This window comes from Motacilla alba, chromosome 3, assembly GCF_015832195.1.
Source record: "Motacilla alba alba isolate MOTALB_02 chromosome 3, Motacilla_alba_V1.0_pri, whole genome shotgun sequence".
NCBI classification, from domain to species: Eukaryota; Metazoa; Chordata; class Aves; order Passeriformes; family Motacillidae; genus Motacilla; species Motacilla alba.
In genome coordinates this window covers 59,528,229-59,555,850 of record NC_052018.1, presented here as the reverse complement: position 1 = coordinate 59,555,850, position 27,622 = coordinate 59,528,229, and the positions used below count along the sequence as shown (strand labels likewise).

Here is a 27,622-nt window from a genome sequence, read left to right as displayed (position 1 = left end):
AACTAATTCAAATTTCTTATTCTGCAGTCTATATAGAAAAGATGAAAATATACGTTCTTTTATAGAAATAGCACGATCCAAGAAATATTTGTTAAATTTTTCACCACTAGAAAACAACAAATTTAATGGCACTCTGATGCAGAGTATAGGATCCTCACCATATCCATGAGCAGGGGGTATGAACTCCTCTCACCACTTTTGCATTCATCAAACTCTATTTCATGCAGGAGAGAATTAAATAGTGGAAAAGCAATAGTGTTTTTCTCAAAGAAGCAACACAAAAAGGCACACGTGAAAGGGTGCATTTGCCACATGTCACAGACAAGACCTTGCAACTCCTGTACTGCACAGGTGTCAGTAGAGTTCAGGGCTCTGCTTGGTATTTCAAGTGTTCAGAACAAATATGGCAGAAGTGGCCACCCTTCATGAAAGGCACAAGCAGCTGCTGCCCCTTCAATTCATGTAAGGCCCCTGAGCACCAGTACAGATGATAAATAACCAGGGGAGCAACTCATCCAGCTGCTATTCTCATCTCCCTAAGTCCAGAGACTTGTTGCAAAGAAGGGTTCAAATACTGCATAAGGTGTCCTGGAAAGGCAGGCTTGTTCTTTTTGCATGCTCCTCTTGCTGCACACAGCCAGAGAAGGTGCCCTTTGCAGAAAGTGTCAGCATGTTTTGGGGACACACTGGACCTTCTCTCTTAAGAAGGTGAGGAAATAGGCTGCAGTGGCTGGCTAGACACCACTGCTCTATGTAGGCAGGAAAAGTATAGAGGAACACTATGAGTACATAGAAACTGCTCCTTCAAAACCCATCAAAACTTTACTTTCAGACTGAAGACACTGGAAACCGTAATATAATAAGCAGCTTTGAAATGCTCACTTCAAAATGCTTTTGCCAAAGAAATCAGGGTGAAAATAAAAATTGGGGAAGTGTTTCATCACTCCTTTTTGTGCCTAAAGAAAACCACTACATTTGCTATTTCAATGTCTTTAGAAATGGCTAACCATGGCATCTGAAGGATTCAAAAGGGTACAGGAGGAGACCCAAGAACATCCTTGTTCTTGAAGTGATGACAATGAGATGTAGTACGTTTGTGCTGGCTGTTACCTAGCATGATCAAGATTACATGAGGAATGGGAAAACAAATGCAGACGTAAGTTGCATTTGAGAGTATTTTGGAAGGTGAGAATCACAAAAGTTTCAGAATTAACTTTTGGCCTTTTCCCAGCAAATGAGACCTCGAAGTAGGAACCACCTATAGTATCCTCAGACATTGAAATAGGAACAGCCTATAGTATCTTCAGATACAATTCTGCTCCAGAACAATCCAAATAAGCATCTACAGTAGTTTTATCATCTTTCTTGCTTGTAACTGGGTTCCCTTCAAGTAGAGCCCCTGGTTCACAAATCTGATTTGACAGTAATTATTATATTGAAAAACATACTAACTTTAAATACTTCTTTTTATACATATTAAATATGTGGCAAACTTCAGTATAAAAAGACTGCTCTAGTAATACCACTGTTGTGGCTCAGGTAGAAAAATCTTAATCCCTGGATGAGCAGGGGACTTGTGTCTGTATGGCTCAATATTAATCCAGTCTCAAGCCTGTGCACCTGGCAAAACACATCAGTTTGCCTGGACATATTTGCACTCCCTGCACTACCTCACAGCCTGAGATGAAAGGTAGTGGTTGGTATTTTTCTAGCCAAGTGTAAGGGTACTTAAGGTTTTGCCTTTCACAGTTCACCAGCATGTCATTTTCTATAGTATAAGACTGGGAACCTTGTACTCTCTCATAACAAAATCAACCACCACCAAGACTGAACCTTTCTTACATATGCAACAATATTTAGTTTTGCTTTACTTTAAATAAATAAGACACCAAATAGTGTAAAAAATCTGGTGTAACCAACCAAATGTTTAATAGCAAGCTAGATTTAGAACCCCAACTAAATATTTAGATTTTTAAATATTCCACTGATTTTCATAGATTATGTGCAGTTAAATCTGTATGTGAACACTCCCATGTCTAACTCTGACTCCTTTGACATGACAAAGACAGAAGACAAAACAAGTCTGTGTCAGCTGCAGGAAGACCTTAAATGTAGCATGCATGGCAAAAGGAGGAGTGAATACTGAAGTTTATGTTTCCTTCCACAGTGGACTGTAAATTCTCCAGCTAAGCTTTCCATAAGCTTCTGTAAAACGGATATATAAACATACACTGATAGTTCCACAATAATAAATTTAATGTATTGCATGTTTTGGGGAATATAGCTCAAGTCAATGCTACACTGTTACTGTAAGACAAGATGTGTCATTTCAAAGCTGCATTCTAGGATGCTTAATAGGACCCAGATTTGAAAAAAAAAAAAAAAAAAAAAAAAGCAGTGAGACAAAAGAATAATGATGAAATTTCTTGAGAAGGGCCACTAAGAAAATGTAATTTTTCAGTAAAACAGCCCATTAAGTACAATCTTTCCAGTTCTTTAGCAGGCTTTTTAACCCTAAAAATGCTAGCATTATTTACAGAATTGCTTTCGCAATTTGTTCCTTTTGGACTTATGCTTGTCTACTTTAATGTATGAAGATAACAGACATTTAGAACAAATTAATTTTCCAAGCTGAAAAGTGAAATTCTTTATAGCTTTCAGCCAATCTGTTGGTTGCTTAAATTTCTTTATTCTGAATAAGAATAATTAGAATATCTGGGGACGAGGAGAGGAACAGGAAAGGAAAAATCAAGACTTTGGTATTCACTACTATGTACAAGTTGCATGGGACAGCTCCTGAGGCTGCTCTAGCTTGCACACAATTTTTCAAGTTGCATATTAGAGACAGGATAATCTGCTAGGATGTGTGAAAAATGCCATTTTAGTTACATTCTTGAACATGCTAGAACCAGACTATCATGACAAATATATATAATTTTGAATAAAATTTTTATTTCTCTCTTTTTTTTTACATGTCATCCATTACTTCTATTCTGATTAATACAGAAATATAAGAACTTTTCATGGAGAAGGAAATTTATTGAGGAGAGTTAAGCAGCACATTCTAAAATGAAGTAAGAAAACTTTATTAACCTAGTGCATTCATTTTTTAAAATCCTTTGAAGAAAAAAAATGCTATTTAAATAAAACATAAGCTTTCAAAAAAAAACCCCAACAGTATGCAGATGAAGAAAAGAAAGCTGGAGGACATAATGGATTTTGAACAAAGAACAGTGACCATGTATTAAAGGGATGCTCTATGTGCTACAGTGAAAAGATCTACTTAGAAAGTACAATCGTTTTGGGAGAGCCAGAAGATAAGACCAATGCATTCAAGTAGCTTTAATTTGCTTGCTTGCTTTCTCTACAAACTCTATGAATTTCCTAGCACAGGACTATATAAGTATAGTGCTTGCAATTTTTTTCAGACATTTTATACAATCTACTTCATCATACTCTTAGAATCCAAAAAAAAATCTTTACTAGGGTTGCCTGCTCATAAATACTTGCGCAGGAAAGAGAATCTGAAAGGGAAAAAAAATTATCCCCTAGAAACCTTTCTGTTAAAAGCAGTAGAAAAATCAAGGAAATTAGAACCATATAATTTGCTATCACCTGCTCTTCTAAAGGCCCCTGAAAAAGAAACTGAGACACCCAAGACAGAGTTTGAAATCCTGGACCTAATGAAATGGTCATGTCCTACTGGTAAACATGTGAGGCTGTATAACACATACTGGTTTAGGCTAAAGCAGCATTATTTTAAATTCTCTAGCAATAACATGAATGAATATAACAACTTTGATCAAGAATTTTTTTTTTTTTTCTGCAGATAGCAGAATGCAAGAGTTGCTGCAGCCAGCACTTGTGAAGCTGGGACACTAATGTGAAATGCACCCCTATAGCTACTGAGATAATTACAAGTAATCAGTCATTATCTCTGTAATAAGTAGACATTCCTCAACAGAGATGTTTGAGATTGGTGATTCACACAATTTGGTAATCTCCCCTTTTTTTTCTGTGATAGCTTTGCCTTAAACAGCATCAATCCCAGCTTCTCACTAGTGTCTGTATCACAGGGATGCAATACATAGAATGTACTACTTATTGAACAGGTTACACTGGTATTAATCAGAACATCCTCTAATTAGCATTCAGAGTGGAACCCTGAACAAGGGCAGTATTTAGACTAGGAAGTAACACAAACAAGGAACAAAATAATCTTGGATTTTACACCAAAACTTCAGTTTAGCATATTCCCTGCAAGTGACATGGTTCTTCATCATGCTTTTGGCTGGGTTCTAAAGTATTTATTATTTAAAGATACCCAAACAGGTATATTAACATCTGTGTCAAGTTGTACCTCCAAGAACCTTGTAAGCTTACAAATATTTACACCTACCTGAGGTTTGTGGGGGGGGGTCTTTTGTTGTTTGGACAGGGTGAGGAGGTGCTCATTTTTAATTGAGGTATGAGCAATACTAAGAAAAATGCTCAGGAGTACTTAAAATCTTTGGATGCTTGCTTGTTTGTTAATTAGTAAATACTTAACCAGAATGCACACATTAACTTCTACCAAATCTAAAAAAAAAAGTTTATTCATGCTTTCTAACTATTTTTTCTCATTTCAAATTAGGCTAGCAAGCTATTGCTGCTGAAAGACCATTATCTGTTCAGTGGTTTACATATAGATTCCCTCTGTACAGTATTTCTGGTGTCTGCCAGAATATGCTATTTCATGCCACTTTCCTGTTTTCCACAGTGCTTCTGATCATGAAATAAGGATTGCAGGAACAAAGCACATGTGAAGTGTACACACAGAAACTACCAGCACTATGCACACAAAACTTAAAAATTACATTTCAGTATTTTGTAAAAATAACATTTTATCCTAATCACTTCAAAGTTTTACATTCCAACAAAAATAATGGGTGCCTCACTCATTTTATCAATTCATAGAACTTCAGCTCTCCAAGTTCATAGTTTTAATACATTGTTTTCTAATCAACATGGAATTTGACAGATGCCATTATTTTGCTTTTAATGAATAGCAAAATTCCAAAACAATCAGCAAGCATTTTAATTTGCTGTCTGTATTTTACTTTTAATCACAGACAGCTTTACCACTAGGGTCCTCAACAGTGAATTATCTGTGTTGTTAGTCATACTGCACAAAAGATCCATGAGGTTCAAGGTAAAGACTTACGGTTGTCCTAGATTTAAACATATCAGTTATGCAACTGAATGACATAATTCAAAGGTGTTTCTAACTTACTGCAAGAGGAATTCTGTCATAGAACCACTTGACAAAATAATGTAATGCAAGCATGTGAAAAAAAATGAAAATGAACTGGACAAACTGGCACAACTTTCACTAAACATTTTTAAAGCTGAGTGCACACTTACTACTTCTGTATTTGCACAACTGAAATGACAAAGATTTTCGGGAAGAAAATCACTGAACCCAAAATTACATTTCAAATTCTACAGATTTTCTCTTCATTTTTTCATGAAGTTTGAAATAGGTGGTCCTTTTCAAAAGGACAAACTTAAGGCACACTTAAAACTGCATTTCACTGCATTGCTGCATGAGATGTGATTACCTCAGAAACAGCATAAATCCAAAATATTTTTTCCCTTGATCGACTGAGGTGGCAGTGACAGAGCTTCCATTGACTAGATGAAGGTGAATGCATTTTTAGAAAGGATGTTAGACACTGAAATACACTTTATTTCTACTTAATTCCTGCTGTTGTCAAGAAAAAGCTACTTTACTTACAATATGATCTCTATTTAGTGTGGAAGTGACATTCAGATCCAAAGTCTCTGCAACTATGGCTTAGGTGAATCCTACCGACCTACATCTGAGTTAACAATTCTAGATCCTTTTAACACTCTTCACCTATTCAGCTAGTAAGGATTTCTTGCACTGGCTTGCACACAATTGTAATGTATGCAAAATGATATGGCTGTGAAGTTACCTGTGAAGTATGGCTGTGAAGTGTTTGAGAAACACATCAAGTCTCTCTGCTTTAAAGAATCTGTTCTGCATTTCAACACAAACCTTAACACACACTAATGCGAACAACATAACCATTATGAAACAGATATGCATACAGAAAATCATTCAAGAGGAATTTTGTAGCATTAAAACATTAAAAAACATTTCAACTAGCCTATTTACAAGTTACAATGCTCTCTGACCATACTGTTTTTTGCAAAGCACAAAATAGTCCCTTGTCTGAGAGCTTTAGTATGATTTCATTAGATAAGAAAATTTAAAATTAGCACTAGTGACTTAGCTTTAAAAGAAAAATGACAGAGTACAGAATAAGATTAGTAAACCAGTGATACAACTAATATCACTGTTAGTATGCAAGTGCTGAAATGTGCACTTTAAACTCTTGGAGAGAGAAAACACATTCATCTGTGACTGTACAATATATCTTAAGAACCTCTTCATTTGTAAGAGTGCTTAGACTGCTAGAATTGCCTCCTCTAATCTTTGATAGCAGACCATCTAAAAGATACTAATGAGTAGGATACAACCCTTTTTCATCAAGTTCTTGCAAGATAGGAATAAAATTATAATGGCAAATACAATTTTACAGCTTACCAACTTCAACAAAAACCCTATTAAGAGACTCTCATCACTGACAAGAATCACTTTTCAGATCCTATATGTGATTTATTACTGAAAGAGATGTCATGAATTTTCTTTTTAGTAGTTCAACTTGGCTTTTCTTGACCACGAAATATCAAGTACATACACTAATTGAATTATGTTTATTATGCACCCAAAGAACTTGTACCAAATAAGTGGAGTTAACAACATCACTGTGACAGCTCTTCAAAGAAAAATGTAAGACTAGTTACAATTAAGGAAAGATGCTTTTCAAATAAGCAGCTTCAAATTAAAAAAAGAACATCCTGCCTTTATGCCTTTTAAACCAGTAAATGGCTTCACAGTGCACATCTGCTTGTGGAAAGGAAGTCAAAAGAGAAATCTGACTACTGCAAAATTCAAAAGAATCAGCGGTAGATGTCACACCAGGGAAAGAAAGATCCTTTAATTGCACTGAATTACCTGAATCAACAACAACAAAAAAGGGAAAGGTTCTTTAATAATATGAATTAATAACAAAAATTTGTCCAGTTACTCTTGATGACTCCTGATATTCTGAATAGGTTTTAAAATTATAAAGCTGGAGTGTAACTTTTTACAAGAGCAAAGAAAAAGGTGCAATGGCTTTAAACTGATGTACAGCAGACTTATATTAAATAGAAATTCTTCACTGTGAGAGTGGTGAGGCACTAGAACAGGTTGCCCAGAGAAGTTATGGATGCTCCATCCTTGGAAGTGTTCAAGGCAGTTTTGAACAGCCTAGTCTAGTGTCCCTGCCCATGGCATGGGAGTTGGAACTAGATGATCTTTAATGTCCCTTTCAACCCAAACCATTTGATGATTCTGACTGTTCAGCTCTCCCACTATCAAGCAACAAAAAGTCACCATTACTGAAAAGACAGAGAATGAAATTTAGGATCCATTTCTAACAGTTTCCAATCAAATTACTCAAAGATGTGAGTAAGGGGAAAAAACCAAGAGTACTTTCAGTTTGACTAGCAGCAAATATCCTTGCACATGGTCAAAACTGCTCCAACTGTATATTCAGAGACTTCTGTAATAAATTGGCTTATCTTATAAACACCTTCTAGGTGTAAGTTTATTTTATAATTTTCCAACTGTGCTTAAGGAATGCCTGTGCATGCCTCACTACAGGCTTGATTACAGTACTCAGGCTAAAAGTTCCTTAACTTCACAAAGTCATTTAAATCACTTAAGTGGCTCTAGGTATGTTATAGAGCTCTACTGAAGCAAAGGAATCTAACAGAATGTATTGCGTGGAGTCTTCAACAAAAGGAAGTACCACACATAAAAAGAAAGCATACCAGTACTTCACAGGAAAAGGCTTCAGCAAAGAAATCATGTCCTTATAGCAAACGAAGGCTACATTTCACCTTTATAGATACAGTGCTCTACTCAATCGCTCTACAGTGAAAGAACCACAGCCTGTTTAAAAAGGCAAATATATAAAACAACTTACTGATGCATATGGTTTTCAAGTAAATGCGAATGCCTAACTACAATGTGTTGCCTGCAAAGGTACCTGAAGTATTTTTCAATGTATCTGTTACTTATGTGGATCATACATCAGCTTCTTCAGCTGCTAGAACCCACAACCTTTCATCACTACAGCAAGCTTTAAATCAGCATAAGCCAGAACTGCTACCCCAATGCCTGGGCCCCATCTTCTTTCCATCCCAATCTCACTCTCTTCTTTGCAAAAGCAAAATTTAAAAGTTACTCCCATGAATCACATCAAAGAATTGGTCTGGGTGTCAGGACAGTTCCTTTCAGTGCACACATTGGCTTATGATGGCTTAATCTACAATAAAAAAGGAAAGCCTTCACTCCAGCTCTGAAACATTTAAAACTTCCTACTGGCAAGATAAAGAAACCAGAGTGTTTCACTTATATAAAGTCCCTTCAAGTTTCTAAACATGGCTATATTTTGGTAATACATATCTGCACACTACATTATTTAAATAAGAAATTGACCGGTTCTAGCTGTAAACATAATGCAACTGAAGACTGTACAACAAGCTTTTATTCTACAAAAAAACAGCGTTTAGAAATTGATGGTGTAACACATATGTACAGTAGCCAATTTATTAATGTTTGAAAGATATTAACAAAGATAATAGATTCATTAAATGCATTGTTCTATACCACTACCAACCAAATTGTTTAACAACTCTCACCTGGTAATTTACCTAAATCCTCATACTATGAACAACTTGGCACACTGCCAGTCCCAGTTTAGAAGAACAACAGATGAACTTCTAGTTTTCAGGAGGTTTTTAACAAAATGTTTAAAAAGCAAAGCTACTGCCAATATGTGTTTGATTTTGAGTATTTATTTCTGTGGCCTATGGCTGAAGGCTTTTCAAACTTAACATATTAAAATGAAATAAAACCCCTGAAGTTCATAAAATATCCTTAGAGCTATTTTGTGCTTTTGGGCTTTCACACAATCGAATCTGCCTGGCCAGAAATCTACGAGTAGCTGGTGCAGCAGCACTGGTTGAGCTTTGAGCCAGAGACTGCCCGTGACAATACATTTACCTTCAACATTGTTCATCTTAACTCCCAAGACATGTTCTGGTAATAAACACATCAGCAAGGTCCATTACAAAGCAGTGGTTATTTAATGCATATCTAATGACTACTACTTGCACAATAGATAATAATTCATTCGAGTCCACTCTTTCCAAGGGCTACCTTCACTAAGCTGTCTGTTTACTACCCAGAATAGAAGTCCCTGGAACTGAAAAACTGAACCATGACACAGCATGAAAAAATACCCCACCATCCAGAGGAAGAGGACTACACACACATGAGTAACTTGCTTCCAGGTTCAAAGGCATGCTAATGCTTTACACTCATGTGATGTTTTCATACTTTCAACCTTTTGAGGGAAGCAGAAGGGGAAATAAAACTTGCATGTTAATGCTTTAATGTTACAGATCAAAAGTCTAATCTGAGCTAAAAATGCTTCTTTTACCAAAGGGGCATTCATGTAAGAGAATCTACCCTTATTATCTTATTATGCAAGAGGAAAACAACTTTCTTAAAACTGAGTGAAAGGGTGCTTTCAGACACAGAATTTTAACAAAACTTATTTTGAAAGAAGTTGGTGAAATGGAACAAACTGAAAATCTGACATCATCCTACGGCTTAACCTTTCCAATTGAAAGGATACACAAGCAGCAAAGCAGGTGAAACAGGAGAGAATAGCACTACTAATTTACCTAAGCAGCCAATTCATCTCAACAATTTAAAAAGAGGTTCAACTTCAATGTTATTCCACCAAAACACAACCCCCTAACTCTTATTTCGGTAAAACATGTAGGGTTTTTAGACCAACATCAGCTTACTTTTCATGCAACATTTCTGAGCTTTGAGTCATTAAAATCAATTAAACACAAAGTACTCAAACACTAACACTATCTATCCAGAACACCAAATATATTACAAAATAAAAAATGCAAATACTAATTCATGTTTTGGCTTCATGCATATCTGCATTTTAAAAAGTAAGCTGGAATACTACTGCATATTCTTACAGTATATATTTCCACCTTCTAGAAGTAGTAAGAACATTGTAACAATGAACATGAGCAGATAAATAGAAGCGTTACAGCACTGCAGTGAAATATTTTTTTTCTTACTACCTAAAGAAGGTGAAAGGCAAATTTTCACAACCTAGTTTCATTTCAATTTTATTGACGTGCCTACAGTATTCTGTGAGTGCTTGCACATACACAGGCACGCACAGAAAAAGTGGTATCTACAAACAGTTTACACAGGTATTTACATACATGTTATTTACATAAACTAATGTGACTGCATGATCTTTGATGTAAAAACCATATGCTTCTTGCACATATAACTGTTGCATTGGTTTTACAAAAGTAATATAAACCTTTTGCAACGACTGGCTAAGCATATATCATAGCTTATTCCAAGTTTTTAGAGCTTGCAGGCTTTTAAAAAAATACAATACCTAAAACACTGTTATCAAACAAATATGCTTTATTGGCATCTAAAAACAAAATGCACCCAACATTAAAATGTACTTTTTCATTTTTTAAACCCACTGCAGTACGAGGAACAAATCACAAACACTTTCTTTAGAGAAAACAGAGACTATAGTGTAGATTTTACAAAATCACTTTTAATCTCTGTGTTATGCTCCTTAAGTAACATGGGCCATTTTTTTTTTCTGCCGAATTGTAGGAACATAAAATATCACAGTTTTATCTATACTTTAAAATTCTGCAGCAGCCTAAAAACACGGACAAGATACACCAGCACCTGTTTTCAAGTATAACAATTTTGATAGCCAAACTAAAAGGGTAGTATCTAAAAATTCCATTTTCTTCCATAGGAAGTCTTTGTTTGACAAGCTGTTAATTTATCATTGTGAAATTAAAAGCAATTGGGGGCAAGTTTATGCTTTACCAAAGAAATAAAATAAAATTTAAAAAAAAACCCAAAAGCAAAAAACGTTTACCTACCATGTTCAAATTAAGAACAGTGTTCTATACAAGTCAGTTGTACAGTTATTTAAGTGAAAGATGAACATGAACATCAGATTAACTTAATTCTGGCAGACAAAAGTGAACTGCTACGGTCCAGTCAGCCATTTATCTATTACAGAGAGATGACAACTTTACAAAAGGTATCTTTTACCTACTGAGTGATGATTATGTCCCCTCAGTTTCTGTGCTTTCTACCACTGGTTCACTCTCTATATCAGCTTCTGTGTCACTCTTCTCTTTGTTTATCTCGACAGAAGATGTCAGTTTTTCATAAAGTTCTGGATCATCCTGCACCTGTGCAGTTGGTGGCTGACTTTCTGTCTCTGTATTTTCACCATTTACCTGGGGCATATTATCAGCTTTGCGTTGAGAAGTGGCCCCATCAAAATATTCAAAAACCCGTGGATGTGGAGGCGGGATCCAGTTGTTTGACATTCTGTCTCTTCCAAACCTATTTCCATTAATTTCTCTGCAAAAATTAAAATCTCTGTCATCCCTATCCCTCTGTCTTTCCCAGGGTCTTCTGCGGTCATCAAAATCTCTGTGAGCATCTTGTTCAAATCCTCTATTCCAACTGGGACCACTTCTACTATCAAACCTATAGTTTACATGCCGAAACCTCTCTCGGTCTTCATGGAAGCCTTTAGGGCCACCATAAATAGGGAAGGCATGGTGCTCTCTTTCATCATAATCTCCTCTCTGTCCCCAGTGCTTGTCTGAATTGAAACCAAAATGCTCTCTTCGGCCAAGGTTATCTATACTTGGTCTTCCAAAATTTTCCCTCATGTCTATATGTGGTCTAGCAAAGTGTTCTCTTCCATCAACTGGAGGCCTTCCTATACCCTCTCTTGGATCAACTGGTGGTCGTCCAACAGAATCTCTGACATCCACTGGAGATGGTCTGTTAAGATTATCTCGGTTTTCCACCGGAGGAAAGCGATAATCTCTGTCCCCCTCCTGTTGAATGTTATCACCTCCAAGTGGTAGCCTTTTCTCTGGATTAGAAATGCTATCGATATTTTGTCTTCCTGGTGTTCCAAAAGGTCTTTCTGTTTGATTAAAAATATCTCCTGGAGGAAAAGGACCTCGAGGAGGTGGTGGGTGAAGAGATGGATCAAGGATTGCGGGAGGAGGAATAGTACGCTGTGGTGGCATTCCTGGCTGCATTAATGGAAACCTTGGTCCAGGCGAATGGGGCATTAGGCCTGGACGGATATCTATAAGAGGCATTCCTGGCATTCTTTGATTACTGATATTTAAATGAGGCATGTTTGGAACTGCAGCTGGATGCTGCATTGCCAGAAGTCCAGAATTACTTGAAATATTTGGTGGTGGCACTCCCATAAGTCCAGAACTAGTTGAAACATTGGGTGGTGGCATTATGAGAAGCCCGGAGTTGCTTGAAACACTCGGTGGCTGTACTCCTGCCAGAACTCCTGAGGTGCTGGACACACTGGGTGGCTGCATTCCTGTCAGAAGGCCAGGGCTGCTTGAGACACCAGGTGGATGAACTCCAGCTAGAAGCCCTGAGCTACTTGAGACATTTGGTGGTGGCACTCCAGCCGTAAGTCCAGAGCTACTTGAGGCATTAGTTGGCTGAATCCCGCCAGCAAGAGAAGAGCTACTGGAGACAGCAGGTAGCTGCATTCCTCCTGCAAGACCAGAATTGCTGGAAACAGTTGGCGGTTGCACTCCTCCTACAAGTCCAGAGCTGCTTGAAACACTGGGTGGCTGTACTCCCCCTGCAAGCCCAGAGCTACTTGAGACAGTGGATGGTGGCCCTTCTCCAGTAAGACCAGAATTGCTTGAGACACTGGGTGGCTGCACTCCTCCAACAAGTCCAGAGGTACTTGAGACATCACTTTGCACTGAAATGCAGTGACAAGAAAAACAATTAACAAAAAACACCAGTGTTAACACAAAATGCAGTTTATTCCATGTTCAGGTAACGCATGCACTCATGCGTTACCTGAACTAATTTCAGGTTCTATACATTTAAGGTTTTAACATTTCTATAACTAATATATATTATTTCAATCACATCGGTGATACATAGACATTATGCCACAGAAATGAATGTCTCTACATAGTAAAGACTGTAGAGCAGCTTAAAATTAACAAACCCCACAGCCATCACCCAATTTATGCAATGAAACTGTTAAAATCTTTGATGAAGTTCTATAGATGTTATACTACCCTACCCTCTCCTGCTCCTTTCCATTGCTACTTGTGTAATCAAACTGCTTTTTTAAGAAGTTTTCTGATGAGTTCCCAGACTCAGCTTTACTTCTTGAGACTAGGAGAAAAACATACTTGAGCATAAGCTGCTAGAAGTCATTGATCAGATGATGACAAAGACGGTTCTCACCACTTCCCCAAATTAAATTCAGAATGATACCCTATCCAGACCAAAACCTCCTATTCTACAGTTACTAGCTCAATGGACGATGATTTGCAAAAATCTCTCAGAGTATGATGCTTCCTGTACAGGATCATATCATATAATGACAACAGTTCTCACCAGATCTATTGTTTTCACTGGAAGAAATCTGAAGGTCTGTAAGATGTGGTCCTTTGTCATCTGATTCTGGTTTGTTGATTGGCAGAGGATTAAAAACACTTCCAGCAGATAATGTTGGAGTAGCTAGATTGCTAGTAACTGTGCCAACTGGTAGAACAAGGCCAGCAAAAGGAACATCCTTCATCGTCTCTTGTGCAATTGGTAATGGAGGCTGTACTAAAGCTGTAGAGATATAACAGAAATGTATCACAGTAATCATATAGTGAAACTTTCAAATTTAGTTTGGTAGAAGTCAGGCTGATAAATCAGAAGAAGTGAAATTAATTATCCTCACTGGTACATTTTTTGATAATAAATTTCTTAACCTCAATTAGCAATGTAATATTTAGGGTTTTTTTCTAGAGATCATGAGCTGCAGGCAAACCTAAGGAATCAGTCCTCTAACATATCTTTAAATGTTAAATGAATACAGTTAGAATGTTAAACTAAAATAAATTCTTATATATTATTCAGTGACTAAGACCAAATAATTCCAGTAATAGCTACATATGTTAGAAAGGTCCAAATATTGAACTATGCATAAAAATAATTAACTGTTTGCAACTTAACTCCATGTTAGGTATAATTTTTCAGTCATAATATAAAGCTCTGTAAGTCTTTTTTCAATGCCTGCTTAAACCAGCTAAACAACAATTTCTGTGTTGTTATTTCCCATTATACAGAATTAACTTGCTTTTGATTAAATAACAAGGAGTATATAAGCAAAGTAAACTTTTCATCCCACACAAACTATTGTTCGAGCAATCAAACTTACGTGTTGGAACAACTGGTGGGACAACAGGTGGTGGGACAACAGGTGGCGGGACAACAGGTGGAACTGGAGGAGGCATATAACCTATATGGAAAAAAACGACAAATGATTACATGAAAAGCAAATAAACTTTTGCAGTAAAAGATTGTCTACATTATTTATCCCAAAAAGTTGTGCCACTGTACACTGGCAAACAATATATTAATAGGAAGAGGCAACAGTGGTTACTGTTTTCAAAAACAACCTCATCTTCACTACAGATGATCGGCAGGTGCATCTTTAAGTGATATCTACCAGTAGCATACAAAGAAGAAAATCAAGAGTTTCAAACCTTTCAAAAGGAAAGAGATGGATTTTAAGCACTTTTAAATTTTAATTTTTCACAAAGTTAGAAAGCTGGGATTCTTATTCTCAAGAGAATACACTGGTAAAAATAATACCAAGTTAGATAAAAGTAATTTTAATCTAGTATGTAATTTAGGAGTCAAAGGCCAACTCACTCAGACAGTAACCAGTAGCTATTAGAAAACTTTGATGTACACAGAGGCACACTAACTGCCTATGCTCATTACACACTGCATTTCATTTTAACTGACCTACCTGGAGGTGGCTGTGAAGGGTTGAAGCTTGCTCTCAAGAAGGGTGGAGGAGGAATTGGGCTATAACCAGGAGGAGGGACAGACATTGTGACAGGAAATGCAGGTGGAACCAAGCTAACAGCAGGCACAGCTGGAGCTACTGGAATCTTTTTTCATGGAAAGAAAAACAAGCAGCTTCAATATTTAACAGTATTCAAGGACATTAAAAGGGATAAACTGATCTAACTGCAACTGACATCAAGCACTAAATGTACCAAAGGCTTTGTATATATTTCAAACACTGAAGAATTAGATTGCATTCTGAAATGGTACACTATGAACAAACAAGGACACTGGAAGAATCCTATTTTTTCTTTACTTCATTCTCACACAGCCAAAAATATAGTCTAACACTATGTCTATTCAAGAATAAAAATGTACTTATCACAGAGGGGTGAATGCAGAAATGCAGAGACAGAAAAGGAAGAAAAATATAAATAGTGTAGCAATTTGGGGGCACTTTGAAAACAGTGATTCTAGTGTCTAGAAAAACTTACGTATTCTAGAAGAGTACTGGAAAATTAAGTTTAGTGTGCATAATTATAAGGCTGATAATACTGATGAAATCCTGAAAATGATTCATTATTCCTTGAATTTCTGTTTGAGCTATGCATTTTGTTACAGTGCATCATATTTCCAATGATGTAATTAGAAGCAGTATAAATGCAATATATACATGTATATTTAAATATATACTGATCACAGTGTACATTAGGAGACAGCTGAGACAGGAAGACTGAAGACAATTTTTGCGAAGAGGAAAAAGCTCAAAATTCAATTCAAGTAAATGTAAATATATTAACATTCATATAATTGTATGTCAGTTCAACAACTGGAAATGTCCATACACATTTAGAAAGATAAAACACTAAGAATATACGTACAAAACTTATTAAGCAACTGTGTGAAACTCAATATTATGCATGGCAACTATTCTAAAATATTTCAGAGATGAACACTAATGGATGCAGGACTTAAATCAAAAATATTTTATCACTTTAACTCAGCATTAAGGTTTACCTGTACTGAATAAAAAGTCTGCCCACCAGTTCTGTGGGGCTTTTGCAAAGTCAGACAATACCAACCTGCAGCATAGTGACTGGTTGTGTGTAAGCTTCTGTCTGTGTTGTAATAACGGTACTCTTATCAACTGTAGCACTCTGCGTCGTTTGAGTATTTTCTTTAGCAGCTTCTGAGCTTCTGGCTGTTTCCCACTCTTTAAAAATGATGTATTTTATTATAAAAAGATAATGAATGTGTTATTTTTGTTTAGATGTCTTCCTTGTTAAACAATACATTTGAATCCAGTATCTACATAGATTCATTACAAATAGCCCTCAAACTTATTTTGAAAAGAACGAGTACAATTATTTATTATTGTGTATTTTAAAGAACAAAACATCTTTATCTACCTGCAACGCTGTTTAATTTTGCCTGTATACAAACTGATTTTTCAAAACTTCCCAACCTTTTTCCCCCATCATTCTGTTAACAATTTGCAATATAGAGTATGGTCCTGTTTTCTAAAAACTCCTGTAGCCAATATACCTATGTTATCACTTGGCAACTGTACATTGAGAAAGAATCCTGATGTTAAACAAACCTCACCACAACCTCCATTTCTTCCATCTGCCATCTCTTCAAGAATTTTGTACTTTGAGTGTAACATAGTGAATGTATTTCAGTAATATAGCATGTTTTAATTTTTGTCATTTATACTCAATTTTCACTCAAAGCAAGATTGTATTTTTACCTGAAGAATCACTGTCACTACTGTAAAAGTCTTCATCTACTATTTATTTCAGGACAGATCTGTTTCAAGAAATTACAGTACAAGTAAATCTTTCATAAACCTAACAAACTGCTCAACTGGGTTTCAGAATAAAGGCTAATTTGTTTTCCTGTCTCTCTGACTTAATGGAAAAAATACCATAAGGTCCTGCTAAGCTGTGCCTATCAGGACATGTTCTAATTTGAACTTAAGCCTTTTACTAAAATATAAAACTTTCCTAATCACAAGCAGATAACAATTTCTACACAAATTAATATTTCACGTACCAGTGCACAAGAAGTTCAAACCACTTAAAATATGCTAACCTTATTAACTGCCCTAAACTAATTATCCTCTGTCACCAGTTCTTCATTGTCATGACAATCAACTAAATCTAAAATTAGTTGATTAATCTAAAAATAAAATCTAGATTTCATTATTTCAGTGCCATTTATATTGTAAACAAAGAGCTGGAAAAATCTAAGGAAATGAAAAAAGACTATGTATTTCCTAAAAAATAATTTTCCTGAGAATTTGCAATTACCAAAATAAACACATTGTCTAACTATCAGAATTGTTAATGTTTGTACCTGTATTTACTGTTTCCTGGTCAATCATGCCACCTTCAGCAAAGCCCTCCAAATCATCCAATTTCACTTTCTCCCATGGAATATAGGAAACTCCCAGATCCACATCCCAGAATTGCTTGTATTCTGTTTTCACGCCTTTATTCAAAGCCCAAGCAATCTGAAAATAAAACCCAATCATACAGTCTGGTTAAATCATATAACCTGGGAACAGAATATTTCAGATTATTTCCTTCAAGTTTCTGTCACTGCACATCAAGCCTCAGTGTCTATTAATTAAAAGTTTGAACATTGTTTGGATTTTACATGAATCTGCAAGAAGTTTACTTGGCCTCTACAACAGGTACACTTATGATTAATTACATCAGAAAGCTTAAATTTGTTCTACATTAATCCTAACATATACATGAGGAAATTAAAAATACAGCATTCCAAGGATTTACCCTAAAGTATCAAGCAGGTAGAAGAAACCCCTATAACATTTAAAAAAATACTTATCTCTAAGACTACTATAAAATTTAATATTAAGTGATCCAAATGGTCAGGTACGGGACTTAGGCTGTATGTATGTGAACTATGTCCAGGTGTTTACTAAAGATCAAGTAGTTTTTCTACCTTTCATATTGCCTGTTAAAAGCTGCATTTTACACAGAGAAAAAAGCAGTTTACACCTCACTACTTCATTCTTCTTTTCCACATTGTACATTTGAATGAACAGCTGCTAAAAGACCACCATCATAGTAGAATTGTACTGTGTTTGAAATGGACAGCATCCTTAGGATTGAAATCACCTTACCTTAATAATTTTAGATCCAATTTTATATGACCCAGAACTAAGTTTCTGAAGAGCACGATATGCATCTTGTCTATGTACCATACAGACATAAGCACATCCTCTTGGGGGAATCATCTATGGAAAAACAGCAGAGGTTTGAAAAAGTAGGAAAATCAGTACTTCAGATTATGCAACAACACTAATTGAATACTAATACTATAGAAGGAAAGGCTTACACTGTAAACAATTGTTACCTTAATCGGCCACATTAACAAGTTTGGGCATTGAGAAAACTTAAGAGTGATATTGGCAGGCTACTTCAGTTACAACATTTTCAAGAAGCAGCAGCTTCTTGAAAGAATGAGTGCTATAAATGACATGAAAGATTTGAACAAGGAGCAGACTGGGAGCTACGTTATGACAGAATGCAGAGTTGCAGAGGTTGTTACCTCTTCTTAAGCTCCAGATTCTCTGTGAGCTGAGCAATAACCTCTCACAGAGGAGCAAAATAGTGATTAAAAGTATATTGCATTTTTAAAGGGTGGACTTCTCATTCCTGAATATGATTTTTTTCTAATGTTTTACTGTATTCATGTATGTATAGCATGTTTTTTTGGTTTTTATTTATTGTATGACATAGCATGTAATCTTTGCAAGCTTATGCTAGCTAAATTGTCATGAATGACAATTGCTTATATCCGTTTCAGTCAAAAATCTTGGTGTGCTTTTACACTGTTTAAATGAACATAGTAACAGAACAAACATGTTACATGACAGACTGTAAACATATTTTCTAAGAACTGCATTAAGATATACATTGTTATTCTAGGTACTTAAGCTTTGTGGAATGCGTAGGATGAACTGTCTACAATATGGTTTGCCTTTGAAATATAACAGGCACTATGTATAGTTGTTACATTACTTTCCTTAATTGACAGCCCCTGCAAATCAAAATGAGGTTTAAATATCTGGCTACGGGGCTGGCTTTTTCACTTGTGAAACTTTTTAGAAGACTCTGTAAAGTCACAAAAAAGTATTCCTTATTAATTACATATTTGAATATATTAACATGACAGGAAAACAGTAAAAGTTTCATCTGAAATGAATGAAATTGCACAAGAAGCATTTTAAGACTGCTGAAGCAAGAGGAAAACTCAGATTTCTCTCATGCAGATGTGCTGTTTTAGGAGAAAAATACTTTCTTTTGAAGTTGAATTATAGGCAACTGAGGTACTACTCTAAACACCTGACTCTAAATTACTCTAAGTAATGAGAATTGTATGTCCCAATTATAAGCATCTTTTTAAATGTCACATTTTAGAATAAATGTTTGTTTGCAGTACAATTTCTTTTCTTCTAAATGTTTTATAAAGAAGGATTCTATTTAAGGAATCCTCTTTTTGGAAAGTAACCAAGAACAATGTGGATACATCCGTAGGTGTCCTTAGGCCAAGGAAAAATGATACCTGCTGCATGATACATCACTAAACCAGAACGACCATAACTTTTTGGTTAAACCCTGGTTTAAAAACTGCATAAAGTGCTAGGGCTTAGGAAGAGCCTTTTTACCTTGAAGTGTACTGTCTTTAGTGTTTCAAAACAGAGTTGATCAAAAACAAGTGGCAAATATCATGGCCACAATTTTTAACTGTGATAGAAAAGTCTCCTAAATACAAGTTTAGGCAGCTGTGAGGAATTCAAAGACATAAGCATGCTTAAGTTTCTAGTCTAACATTTCTGAAAAAGCATAGCAACATGCTTACTTACATTAATTGACTCTATTTGTCCAAATTCTTCAAACAAGTTCGTTAAATCTTGCTGTGTAGCCTTCTTGTCTACTTGACCTACCCAAAGAGTAGTACTGCAAACTGTCAAGAGACACATCCACATCAATCAAAATACTGAATGTTAGCTCATGAAATACTCTATAGCATGAATGTCAAAGGTCTTAAAACTACCTGGAAATCACTGCTAAAAACTCAAGAATGCTAAAACTATTACTTATTCTATAGAGATTAAGTACATTAACAAAAATGATAAGGGGTTAAACAACACCAAACATATTCACCACATTCTTCTTGTTCCATTTTCTTTTAAACAAAATAGTTGTTTTCATAGAAACAGAACTGTAAAATTCTGTACATAATCAGCTATGGTAAACTGAATTATAAATTACTTCTGAAAAAATCCCAAAACATTTTTCTTCCACTTTCCATTAAAAACCGCATGCCTTTAGGATTCATGTCAAATTTAACAAACTAAGACTAAGTTCTAACTGGCTAAAAGTGTATTACAGATGGAACTTAATACAGCAGTATTATACACTTCATTTTCAACTGAAAATAGCAACAATACTATTAATTTACCATGGGCAAAAACCTGGAAAGAAATTTATCTAAGGCCAATCAGGCTGAAGACATACATCATACTTATGATTCTTGTCAATTCCACCACAAGCCCAGATCCCTGCCTTCCAAACGTCCACCCATCCTCGCCAAACACAAACACTCGCTGACATGAGCCAAGACTTCCTTCTCCCATATGTACATGGTTTCAATTCCTCTGTCTTCCAAATACTACCCAATCTATATGTGCAGCTTGGATATCTTGGTCTGCCCTACCCTTTACCAAGGAAACATTCCTTCTTCACCGTTATCTTGATACATCACATCTCCTTTCTGTACCAATCCTGGTGAACCAAAGAGCTGTGTGACAGAGCTGTGCATTCTGTCAACTGATATTTTCGATTGACATTAGTACTCTGCAGCGCTGAGAATGACCAGCTGTAAGATTTCTCTTCGACAAAACTTGTTCCTTACATGCTTATAGATATCCCTTTTGTAGCTCATGGTGTTAAGCTCTAGGAAACAATTCTTCAGATCTCAACAAGTAATAGTGGCTGTCACTGAACAAATTTCATGAAGTAGAACACTTGTCAGGTGAATTACTTATTTATTTAATCACTTCCCTCCTGCAAAGTTTCCCCACTTCACTTAGCCTACTTAGTATCTCCTTTAAATTTCACAAGACTTTAAATGCTGCAGCTGTTCATTAGGTTACTTAACATCTCTGTCTTTCAGCTCCCAACCATTCTGATTATAGCTCCCTGCCTTGTAGACTTCTCAGAGAAATCTACACCATAAAACCAATTTGTCTCTTTTCATGTGAAAAAACAGAGAAGAAGGGGGAAAAAAAGCTCATCTAAACTGTAATACAGTCCCCAGTTTAAAGTCACCTTGGAATGATATAAAATATTAATGTGAAGAGAACAGAACATTCTTTCCTTTACAAAAATGAGTTGAGCTGCTTTCTTGTCGCATAAACCATATAGTTCTAATACACAAGATAAATGCAAAACTATATCAGAAACAGTTTATAACCTATCTGAGCAAAATTAAATTCTCAAAATACATTCCCTTTGATTTAAGTAACCGGGTGGAGGAAGTTATTTTTCTCCTTACTACCTTCCTTTTTTTTAAGGACATAAATTCTCTGTGGAAATGAAAGCAGTACACAGCAGCACTCTGCAGAGGCCGAAATCCACTTGATTTTTGAATGCTTTCTTAAGATACCACTATTATGGTCTGTCTTACACTAGCAAATTCCACCTGCTTTGGTGCTACATTCCTCTGAAAATCTATTTTAAAAACAATGTAAACGTTTTAAAACCTGGGCCTCTAAGATTTCCATCAAAGTGTTCGAAGTGTGCACCACACACTTGTAACATTTTAACAATTTTTAGACCAACTGCTGGACACGTTCAAATGCCAAATTACAGACAGCACTAAAGAGAAAAGATTGTAACTTAGAGACAGCCCTTGCTGCTCTCTGTTTAGAAGCATAATCAGTGGGGCAAGCGTGAGTAAAAGAGTAGTAGAAGAGTATGACACTTGTTCTTGTCAAAGATGACATGACATACCTAAGCTGCAAGAAACACCAGAAATTACACCTATAAATATATAAGTAGTCAAGATAAAATCTTGTTCTGTCAATGAAAACAAAGCTTTTTTTTCCATTTAAACATACATTACTAAAGCACTACGCAGATGCTACATACCGCTTAGTGTTTTTGACCGTATAGGAGGCAATCCTTTTTTCTGGCGTTCTTTTTCCCTTTCCCTAGCCCTTCTTTCACTGGAGTAGGACCGAGATGACTTTCTCTTCCTTTCTCTTGATCTCGAGCGTGAACGTTTTCTGTGTTTCCGCTTACGAGAACCAGACCGTGATCTAGACCTTCGCTTTCTTGGTGACCTACAAAATACTTAATTTTAGTATGCTGAGTTAAAAAAAAAATACTGTTAGTTGTCTTTTAACTATAAACTTTAGGCACTACACAGATATTTCCATTATATTCACTAAAACTGCTTCAGAAAATAAACTTAATGCCATTTGGGTGAGGAACAAAATATACATTTTAAAACAAAACACATTCAAATGTTCTGTATCTACAGTACCTAATTCTCTGGCACAGAAAGCCTGTCCAGCTGGCTTGTCTTAGCGATTTCTGTAACCTGAATAGGTCTTAAAAAATTTCAGTTAAATCACCCACATGGCAAATGAATTGTCATATCAAAAGTCTGCATCTAACAGACAAATATTAAATGAACATGTCTTTTCATTGCCAAAAACTGCTTATGACAATTTTGGAAAACACAGAATTAAGACTGACAATCACAAATTGCAACTTTTTTTCAGAAAAATTTCCTTTACTTAATACAAGGTAATTACAAAACCTTGAACGAGATCTTGAACGAGTTCTTGATCTTGAACGAACAGCTGATTTCTTTTCTTCTTGTTCAAAAATCTCTTCTTCAGCAATATCCTGACCTTCATCTATATCCATGTCCTGAGATCAGACACAAAAGATGCTCAATTACACTTAATAAATTTACTCACAATACATATGACTTGGAATCATGTTAGTTTGTGTCTTCTTTTCAATTTCTATAATAAAATTTTAAATGGTTTTACCTGTTGTTGAATATCCATGGAATCATCTACATTTGCTTCCACTTCTAAAAACTGCTGTTGACTACTCCCTTGTGATGGTGATGCAGAGTGCTCTGAACCAAAATTTCCTTCTTGATTCTCCTCAGGGCTTGCCTAAATAACAGTTTATAATATACCGTAAAGCCCCTTGCAATCACAAATGTAATACTATACGAAAATAATATTCCTATTTCTCATTAATATGAAAGCTGAACTGGTTATCAACCCATTCCACTCCTTTTTTATGGTATCACCCTTAAACAAAACTTTGAAATAATTAATATTTCTGATTACAAAGGATTAGTATCTATTTGTTAAATAACAAAACTACAGTACACACAGAGTACACAATTTACTGCTTCAAAACAGAAATTCACAGGGTAGCCATATGGACAGTGACCCTGAAAGACACCCACTTGTCCCCCATGCATATGCATTAATAAATGTTGATACTAACATAATAAAAATATTTGCAATACCAATTGAACTAGTTAAAAAATTTACACTAGCCTGAACTTTTTTACAGTGAATGATTTCAGACAAGCAATTACTGAAAAATAAGAGAGGAAGCTGTGCCATTTGTGTCAACATGGCAATTTCAAGAGATCTAACAAAATAAGCAGCTCTGAAAAAACACCAAAATTAATGAATGTGGAATACTCAAGGTATTGATGATTTGCTAGAGAAAAAGCTATAACAACCTGTGCATTGCCTGAAAGTACAGATTTGGAAAAAATATCTCTAAGGTACAAGATAATTCAAGAACTAGAACAAATGAAATTAAAATATTTAGAAATCATATGAGAAAAATTTTGAAAAGCAATTTAAAATCTATAATCCATTACTGCAGGTTAACATTTCAGTGATCCTCACTATATTTTAATTTTCAATTAAACACATCCTACATGTTCTATCTACCCAGAGAATGACAGGAAATTAGCAGAATGGCTAGTAGTAACAATTTTATCTTTGTATTTTTTAAACATATTATAACAAGTTTGTAAAAAAATATTCTACTATAATTCAGGTTATTTATTTGCCTTCTGACAGAATGTTTTGTCTCATTTTCCTTATAGTTAATTATTCTTCAACCATCTGTTTCTTGGTATCAATGCCTACAATTCTTGTTGCTCCTTCTGTTTTTATCTTCTGTCCTCTCCTCCCTTTCCCTCTGCTCCTCATCAGATGCCTAATAATTTTGTTTTGTGCTTTATCTTTCCTTCTCTTTCCCTTTGATCTTTCTCACATGGAATTAAAGAAAATATTACCCATAACATACTGCAGTCACTACAAAGTAGTTCCAGCTGCAGTTTGTATCTTTTAGCTGTAACCAAAGTGAAAAAAAACCCTTGCTGTCCATACTGACCAGACAAGAAGACTGGATCTGAAGGGAAAATTCATCAGGCCTTGTAGTACAAAATTAAATAGTAAGGGGAGAATCAACTAAACGTTCTACTTTTAAATATATTGTAAACTTTGATTTTGCTGATTTTACAACAAAGTAGGCATTCAATATTTTTATTTTCAAATTAGACAAATACTTTTTGATATGACACATCAAAAGCTCCTCAACAGATCATTCCTCATTGCTTTATTCCTTTACAATATTTTTAGTGTTTAGAAACAGAAATGGCTAGATATCCACCAAGACCCAAAACTATTTAGTCTGTAGCTATGCTGTATATTCTTTTCCATTTACTACACTTAAATGAGAAATGAAAATAAATCAGTAAACAAACAGTATCTAGTAAAAATTAATAAAGTCAGAAATTCAAAGCTTAAATGGCATTCTTGATTGAAAGCTGAGCCGCTTGACTCAGGCAGTGAAACAGATTATTCAGGGAGGTGGTGAGGTCACCATCCCTGGTGTAGTTTAAGAGGTAATCTGGATCTGGGCTGGGTGATGTGGTTTAGTGGTTCAGGGGTGGCAGTGCTGGGTGACAGCTGGACTTGATGATCTTAATGTCCCTTCCTACCCTGACTACTCAATGGTTCTATGACTAGGTCTTTGCACAGCTTGAACTAAAGTCTCCAACAGATGTTTGTTAAGTTTGTGATCCCTTGTATTTTCTTTCAATCTGAGATTTCTATTTTCCTGTGAAACTAGATCCAAATACTCCACATGAAAGTCCACTTCATACTTGGCCAGGACCAAGACAAAATACTTTTGTTTTGGTTTGCTTTTTTTTTGAATGGGATCACAAGGGAAAAAGAACAATTAAGTACAGAGGACTAGTCTCAGTAGAAATAAGCCAAGTTACTTCAGTGTAGAGAGGACACAATTCATATAGTTAAGAGGAACCTTGGGTTATCTCAAGCACCAGTTCTTAATGAATAATTTCTCAGGAAATACGTGATTATACTTTAGCTCAGATTCTTCAACAGAATTATTTCATCAATTATTAGTCAAGACATAAAACCTGGGGAAATTGAAGCTACCCACAGTCTCTATTCTGTCCTCCCCTCAGAGACAGGAGCATAATCACTTTATTGCTCGCCTTATTCCTTCTGCAAGCATGGGAAAGCTTTTCTCTCCCCATGTAAAGAGCTGAACAGCCAAAGCACAGTCATGTCTAATTCACCTAATGAGTACTCTTTCCTAAGAGAAACAAAATGTACTCCCCACACATTTGGTTGTGGGTTTTTTTTCTGCTTTAAGCACTTTTTTCCACTTAGCCCATTTACTCTGCAAGCTTCTGTTACATGGTCAGCTAGCGATAAAGACTTTAATTATACAAAAACTGTCCAATAACAACACAATTTTTTTGTCCTCGAATATGCTTTTTTAAATCAGAGGAGAACACAAATTACTACATAGCCACAAGGTGGAGTTCTTACCTTTTGAGGCTGCTGCTGCTCCAGAAGCTGTTGTCTGAGATGTTCTAAATTTTGCTGCTGTAGCTGTTCAGCTAGTTGGTGAAAAAGTGAGTTGTTCACAGATTCTGGTACTAATGGCCTAAAATGAAATTTAAAAAAAACAAAAAAAAAGCCTACAGTTTTTCTGTTTGTTTAAACAGTTAGTAAATAGGTCTTCATAACTGGGTTTCAAGTTTAACTAAAATGTAAAATAATGAGGACAATGGAGCTAGTTCAACCTTCTAATATCATCACTATTCCATCAACTGTATAAATATAACTATAAAAAGTAAAGAACATGCTAACTTTATCCTAAAGTCAAAAAATATTCCGGAACACAGACTTATAGTAAAATGTGTCTGTTAATTTAGAAAACTGTCTTTTCCTACTGTTTCAGTGTACTTATGCTCTGAAATAAATATTTTCCTTACTTAATTCTACTTTTCAACTAGCATCAGGCAAATTTTAGCATTTTCCATAAGAAACATAGTTTGGTCTTACAATTGGGAAGAGGGAGTTTCCTTTTTAGGCTCTTCATTTTGTTCAGATTCTTCCCCAAAGTCAAACCTGTCCATCAGCTTCTAGGAGAAAACAAAATAAGCATTACTGAACACTCCTTATATGTCCCTTTATGTATATTTCCTTTCCATTAGGAAGATGCTCTCATTTCTCAACTTAAAAAAAAGTCTGGCAAATAACCTGAATAGAAAATAAAGTGTCATACTGCTATTGTTACCAAACTCTTGACTGCATCAAATTTTGGCCCAGTTTTCCTGAGCTGTGCTGCAACAAGTACAACCACATGTTCTTTTCCACAGTAACTAAGAGCTACTTTGGAGTTAAGCTTAAATAAAGATTAATTTTTTGTAATGGTACCTTTAATTAGAAGAAATTACTACGAAGAGGCCAACTATTCAATCCTTTGGTAATCATCAAACTGCTCTGCTCATATCAAGAGAAGACCTACAGCTTGATTACTTCATAAAGAATTACTGTATTTTACACGTGTCATTTAGACAACCTGAATTCCTTCAAATATGCTGCTCCTTGAAAAGAACTTGTCACATAGTCTGCAAAAAAAAAATCAAAGCAAGCAGTAATCATGTAAAAGGAATAATCCTTCTAATGGATAAAAAGAAAGGTATCTGACAATGAGAAAAACTTGGATAAACTTCCTGTGTTATCTGTGAAGATGTCTACACTGGAGTTCTGTTTAAGTAAAAAAGTTTGTCTAATAATTTTTAAAAGCTCATAAGTATTTTAACAGCACCTTACTTTCTTGAAAAGAAAAACTAAGGAACAAGCATAAAGAAATACTACAGATGTTATTTATCAGAGAGATTGCCTTTTTTCGCTATTTAATGAAAGAACCACGCTATTAAAGCCATGTCCATGCATCTTTACACACCTTGGAAGTTTTCTGAAAAGCAGAGTTAATGCTATACTACCAATCACCATAACCTCCTCTCAAACCTTAACCTCGGAAGAAAAAAAACAGGAGGATGAGAACG

The 27,622-nt window shown here is 35.5% G+C and overlaps 1 protein-coding gene across 2 annotated transcripts in view; it reads right to left on the bottom strand.

Moving 5' to 3' along the window:
• Nucleotides 1–27,622, bottom strand: part of SCAF8 (SR-related CTD associated factor 8) — an 88,936-nt gene that overhangs the window by 26,011 nt on the left and 35,303 nt on the right. Inside the window, exons 8-20 of one of the 2 annotated variants that reach the window (XM_038131923.1) lie at nucleotides 26,613–26,692; nucleotides 26,094–26,211; nucleotides 23,238–23,369; nucleotides 23,000–23,112; nucleotides 22,324–22,517; nucleotides 20,034–20,134; nucleotides 18,288–18,401; nucleotides 17,495–17,651; nucleotides 16,219–16,349; nucleotides 15,096–15,240; nucleotides 14,499–14,579; nucleotides 13,685–13,906; nucleotides 11,315–13,031 (exon numbers count right to left, since the gene is read on the bottom strand). In XM_038131923.1, the coding sequence (XP_037987851.1) occupies nucleotides 11,329–13,031; nucleotides 13,685–13,906; nucleotides 14,499–14,579; nucleotides 15,096–15,240; nucleotides 16,219–16,349; nucleotides 17,495–17,651; nucleotides 18,288–18,401; nucleotides 20,034–20,134; nucleotides 22,324–22,517; nucleotides 23,000–23,112; nucleotides 23,238–23,369; nucleotides 26,094–26,211; nucleotides 26,613–26,692 (3,291 nt within the window). In that variant the 3' untranslated portion in view covers nucleotides 11,315–11,328. Of the gene's footprint in view, nucleotides 1–7,084; nucleotides 13,032–13,684; nucleotides 13,907–14,498; nucleotides 14,580–15,095; nucleotides 15,241–16,218; nucleotides 16,350–17,494; nucleotides 17,652–18,287; nucleotides 18,402–20,033; nucleotides 20,135–22,323; nucleotides 22,518–22,999; nucleotides 23,113–23,237; nucleotides 23,370–26,093; nucleotides 26,212–26,612; nucleotides 26,693–27,622 lie in introns of those variants that run through there. The other variant, XM_038131922.1, reaches the window with a different exon arrangement.